This window comes from Seriola lalandi, unplaced genomic scaffold (assembly GCF_002814215.2).
Source record: "Seriola lalandi dorsalis isolate HSWRI2012SDOR001 ecotype SW California unplaced genomic scaffold, Sedor1 jcf7180002054678, whole genome shotgun sequence".
Classification (NCBI taxonomy): Eukaryota; Metazoa; Chordata; class Actinopteri; order Carangiformes; family Carangidae; genus Seriola; species Seriola lalandi.
In genome coordinates, this window is record NW_019525231.1 from 1,736,747 (window position 1) to 1,742,553 (window position 5,807).

The 5,807-nt window shown below is 38.1% G+C and overlaps 1 protein-coding gene across 1 annotated transcript; it reads left to right on the forward strand.

Annotated features, from left to right (window-relative positions):
• The first annotated feature begins 1,685 nt into the window (after window positions 1-1,685).
• Window positions 1,686-5,453, forward strand: coq7 (coenzyme Q7 homolog, ubiquinone (yeast)). The gene is made up of 6 exons (XM_023422006.2): window positions 1,686-1,869; window positions 2,391-2,569; window positions 3,002-3,116; window positions 3,336-3,475; window positions 4,613-4,681; window positions 5,017-5,453. Exons 1-6 carry the CDS (start codon window positions 1,785-1,787, stop codon window positions 5,092-5,094), a joined length of 666 nt encoding a protein of 221 aa, XP_023277774.1. The 5' UTR covers window positions 1,686-1,784; the 3' UTR covers window positions 5,095-5,453.
• The last annotated feature ends 354 nt before the right edge of the window (window positions 5,454-5,807 follow it).

Below are 5,807 nucleotides of genomic sequence, written 5' to 3' on the forward strand. Positions count from 1 at the left end.
GAGAGGACAAAAGGCAACACACATGGACCAATGTGCAGCCGCACATGCGTAGCCATCCACATTCAGACAGACAGATAAGGAAACACATAACCGGTGTCTCACCACAAACACACACACAGACAAAACCGACATACCCCGCCATTCACCGTCGTGGCCATGTTTACACATGACCATCACCGTTCTTCAGCAGTCAACCCCATCATTCCACAGATTCCTGTGTCCCAGCACTATTTTATGTGCTTTGCAGAAAGATTTTTGTAGAGTTTTTTTCTGCACATTAAAGACTGCAGCTTCTAGTTAATGTAATGGATGTAAATGGTGGTGACAGATGATCAGAGCAAACACATGTTGTTTTTTTGCATTACAAATGGTGAATTCTAATGGTTTTGCATGCTGTCTTGTTTGGCGGGCACAGTGCAGTGATAAATTTGACTGAAACTGAAACAATAATGAAAACTGGGACCAACAGGTGTTTACAAGGTGAAGTTTGCCTCAGACAACCTTTATCTGTGAAACACTGCCATCCATAGACCATCAAGAATAACTCTGATTGCTCCACAAATGTGCTTAATTGTCTTTTTGTCAGGTTAAGTCTTACATAACAAACCTAAACAAAGGATGCACTCATGATTTGTTTGACACAGAAAAGCAGAGAGTGTCTGGCCAAAAGGTAATTGTCTGTATTTACTTTATTCCTTTAAATGCTCGGTTTCCTCCCACAGACCAAAGATATGTGGATCAGGTAAACTAGTGAACTCTAAATTGTCTGTTAACTATGCATTATTTGGGCTGCCTGTTTGCACTGTGACAGACTAGTGACCTGTCCAGGATGCTGAGATAGACTCCAAATGACCCTGGGACGGTGCACAGCAATATGCAACAATGCAGACTGGATGGATGACTATACAGCAGATTCCTCTGAATTGATTGAAGAAAATAATATTAAAAGAAAACATTAAGATCAATGATTTTGTGACCTAAAAAAAGACAATGCTAATGAAAACAATGCTAATATTTAAAAAATGATCCCAACTGTATTTTATTTATAAACCCACTTTTAAAATGTGTCTTTGAGTTAGTTGGTGTCTCAGTTTTCTTTGAACTTGAACAACAGTTTCATCCATTTTTCTTGCACACCCCAGCACTGGTGCCTTCTTGCTCAATATTTTAGGATTACCAACTTATTATTGACCTGTTACTTCTACAGGTCTAACATTACATAGCTAAGTTTATTTGTGAATTTCAGCAAGTATCTTTTTAAGCTGAACATCTATATGGTACTGCTATCTACTGGACAAACTATGGACCTGCAGGCTAACAAAATGAGAAAAATGAAACAACCATGCTTCAAAATGACAGCAGATATGGTGGTTTTACTACACTATATGAGTATTTATTTATAAACAGCTGTAAAAACATCCCAAACAAAAACCAGAGTCACAGTTTTATAGTTCTGTCAAAGTGATAATGCTAATGTTTAATTTAATTTAGTAGCATTAATAAAATTAATAACTTAACCTATGTAAAAATAAAAGTGATTTCAATTCTAATACATACTGGTCTTGATATGCAAAAATATATGCATATACAGTTTGTAAAAGTGGCCTCAGACTTTTGCACCCCACATATTGTTTGAGGGGGTGTGGCTTTGTTTTGCAACGGTGTGACGTCAAACGCCTGCGCCACGTCCACCTATTGACATTCAATGACAGTTTCTATCGGTTTCTACACATTTTCCTACGTTTGTTTGATAGCACGCACAGTTAAACCATAAACTGTCCGCCATGCAAAGAGCCGCACATACAGCTTTATACGACTGGTCTAATATTGTCAGTCCAGCGATGATTCGCCAGTGTTTAAAATGCAGAGGTAAGTAGCAGAAGGGTTTGATTTACTTCAGCAACAACAGCTAAGAGCTAAAGTGCTAAATGCTAAAAACACTTGTCTTGTGTTGTCTTATGTGGTCACGGTGTCTGCCTGAAGAGCGTTACACATATTACATATATCCCTCCCCCGTTATATACATAACGTTAATACATATTCATATATATTCACAACTACAGTTGTAATTATCGTAAGCAATACTGCAAGTCAAGACTCACCGTGTAATAGGACGGGTCATGACAGCCTTGTTAACTAAATAATAACGTTATGTAACTTTATACTTTGCAGAGGAGCAGGTGTCTGAACCAAGGTTTTCTCAACATAACATTTTGTGTGTGTTTTAGCAAAATCGTCTAATCTTGAAACTTAAGACACAGTGATGTCTTTTACCAGTTTTTAAAAAATACTTAAGCTGAGCCTTGAGGATGTTTGAAGGGGCTTAAACATTTCGGTTACGGCCTCAGAGTAGCCAACGGTTCTAACGTTACATTTCTGTTCTGTAACAGCGCCCCTGCTGCAGAGCTCACGTGCATACAGTGTGATCCCGCCCCCGCGAGACAGTGGGGAGAAAGAGATGCTGGACCGAATTCTGCGCGTGGACCATGCGGGTGAATATGGTGCCAATCGTATCTACGCCGGCCAGATGGCAGTGTTGGGTCGATCCAGATCCGGGCCTCTCATCCAGGTCTGGGCACAGAGCGACACGTAGCTTTTAAGTACGACAGTAACACTGCCCACTGGCAAAAATCAATAGACAACAGTTCACACTGATGGCTCTCCAGGACAAAACACCTGAAATCATGTGAGCTACACACAGAGCAATGTCATCAAAGTGGTTGGTTTGATTGATTTCTATTGAAGGAATTCTGACACTAGATTTTAAGGTAGAGGGGTAAATCTGAAAAGTTGGGTGTAAATGTTACTTAAGTGTGTCATTAATGTTTCATCTAAGATTATCATTATTGGACTTAAGTAAAACTCAAACATGGAGAATCCACGCCTTTAGTTTAGTTGTTGTATTGTGAAAAATGTTATATTCTGTAGCCTAGGTGTGTATTCAGCATGAGTGTAACTGCGTTATTCTCAATACTCTATTAACAAGTTTGTTTTTCTTTAGGAAATGTGGGATCAAGAAAAGAAACACCTTGAGAAATTCAAAGAAATCATGGCTGAGAACAGAGTTCGGCCCACAGCACTGTTACCCCTCTGGAACATCGCTGGGTTTTTATTAGGTTGGTACAGCCAATAAACAGAGTAAAATGCATAAAATTATAAGATCACTTACTTGCAAGAACAAAACTAATCCATAAAAGATTTTGTCACAGTTCAAGTACTGTATATTAACAAGCTATTGAACCATATTTCCCTAGCTAGTCTGCTGCAGTTTTAATATAGTCCGGTGTTGCTTTATCAAATTTAAACTCTATACTTCTTTTAAAAATCTCTGCCAGGGGCATCCACTGCACTGCTTGGAAAGGAGGGTGCCATGGCCTGCACTGTGGCGGTGGAGGAGAGTATCTCAGAGCACTACAACAGCCAGATAAGAGCTCTGATGGAGGTGGACCCAGAGAGATACACTGAACTCTTAAAAGTGAGTCAACTACTGTTTTCTCTGTAACTTAGGAGTACTGAATATTTCCTACTTAGCAGTAGGACAAAATGTATGCATCGACAATAATTAAATTACCTTGGTACAGTGTAAAGAGAGTGAACAGTAAAAGTTGAGGCTGTTTCAATGAGATCACATATGTGCCACGTTTCCTGTGAATCCCCCATGTGTGCAAAGGCAATTTGATTCCAAACTGGAAATGGTGGACTCCACCACTAATTCAGGAAACTGTTAAATAGAGTGATGATTACAGAATGCAAATGCATAATTAATTGGGTCCTGAATAAGTGAGCAACCAAATGTTGGAAGAACAAGTAAAAATGATGGCACAGTGGCTCAGTATTGAGACTGCATACTCATAGAGATAGAGAACTGAAGGCTGTCAGTATTCTCTGGACCAAAACCAGATTGCTATATTTTCACCACATTTTACTTTGTTTGCTGCAGTGCTTGCAGAGAGGCTAGCCAGACCTCTTGAGATTTTTTCGCACAGCCTTGTTCACTTGCCAGTGTAATGTTGACTTTGTGTTGGTGGTCAACAGTGTTACATCATTGTCTGTGGGTTGCGTTTTCTATTTAATTTCAAAGAGACCGCAAATTAAAATTTACACTACCCAATTAGTCTAACAGCAAGAAAACAATCAGAAAGCAATTGATGTCATATTGGTTTGACATGTGTGGCTAACGTTAGCAGTGCTAACATCAGCAGCCTTGCAGGTATGTCCACATGCCTTTGCTGAATGTGGTTACATATTGCTCCAGTTGAGTGGTTGTATGTCAGTTTATTCTGACACAGCCTTATTTTCATTTTCTAGATCAAACATTTGTGTGTATGTCAGTTTTATTTTTTAACTGTGTCAAAGGACAATTTCTTCCAGGCATTAGCGTGGGGAGAAGGGGGAAGGTGACTACATAACATCTTAAATGCATCAGTTAACTGGTGTTGTATATTAATAATTAGTTTGACTTACTAATATTTCTGTAGCCGACTAGTGAGGGTAGTCGACTAATTGCACACATCCTTGGTAGGTAGGTTTGTTTAGTGAAAGCGGGCTCTAATGGAGTGAAATCTGAATAAATTCACTTTCTAAATGAATGTCTCGGGCTATATTTTAATAGGTTATAAAAGAATTCAGAGACGACGAGATGGAGCATCACGATACAGGATTGGAGCATGACGCTGAACAAGTAAGTATTTTGCATAATCTTGGTTGGTTAATAATGTTTGTGTTGCTTTGCTTGATGTTGCTGGTGATGTTGGATAAATGCCATTCATTCATTATGGGTTACATATCAAGGAAATTAACTTTTACTGCACAGTCCACACAAATACTTTGGTCCCACAAAAAGCTGATCAGAACACACCTTATGATATCAAACAATGCTAAAATAAGTTATACATAATACATAAAAATACATAAAAATCTATATTAATTCATGAAAGTACTGTTTTATCTTTGCAGTTTTTACTGAATGCCATGTAAACTACTGTGATCTCATTATGTTTTGTTTTGTTATTTCAGCTACCTGGATACTGGCTACTAAAAAATGCAATTCAGCTGGGCTGCAAAGCTGCAATATATGTTTCTCAGCGTGTCTAACTCTGTATTTAAAAGTTACATTTTTCAAATGTTTGTTTTGATATTTTGACTCAGTTTTTGTAAATAGGTTCATTTGAATTTTTGTTGTTGCACCTTTGCCAGATTTAAAGTATTGTATACAAACATTCATAGTTATCTACATGAACCTAAATTTTATTGCTTTGTACAGTATATAATTCATGGACTGTTTAAATGGGTGGAGGTGAAGCTCCCTAAATTAAATGGCAGATCTCTACACTGTTTTGTGTGTAGAGGTTTAATTTCTTTAAAGTGATGACGCTCATAAAATTGGTGGAATAACTGCTTTTGCTTTGTAAAATGTGACTTTACAGAATAAATAATCCAATTACCTTACATAACATCTTTTTAATGCCTTTATTTTGCCTTAAGATACCTCAGTAGTCCTGTGCACATGCAGAAATGAATGTTAACCTGCACTCAAAAAGCTTATGCTTGCCTTTGACTAAAAGATAAATACCTAAAATACATATGATAATGACATATTGATACTAGCATGGTCATGCCATCATACCCTTCAACAAACTCTCCTGTTTCACATGTAATAGTTCATATATCAGCTGAGCAATGACTTGTCAGCCTGGCCTAACTGCTAAGCACCCTCACACAGCTGTTCTGGGTACATTAGGTCACTGAGAAGGCTTGTCCAGGGGCCCCTAATCTATTAGGCCTTTCAGCAGGTTGAGCAAAGTGTT

Bases quoted from the DNA above. Each gene is read 5' to 3' on its own strand.
- coq7 (XM_023422006.2), top strand. From the start codon at position 1,785: ATGCAAAGAGCCGCACATACAGCTTTATACGACTGGTCTAATATTGTC. The intron at 2,570-3,001 runs GTCTGGGCACAG...GTTTTTCTTTAG, and splicing joins GATCCGGGCCTCTCATCCAG to GAAATGTGGGATCAAGAAAA. The intron at 3,117-3,335 runs GTTGGTACAGCC...AATCTCTGCCAG, and splicing joins CATCGCTGGGTTTTTATTAG to GGGCATCCACTGCACTGCTT.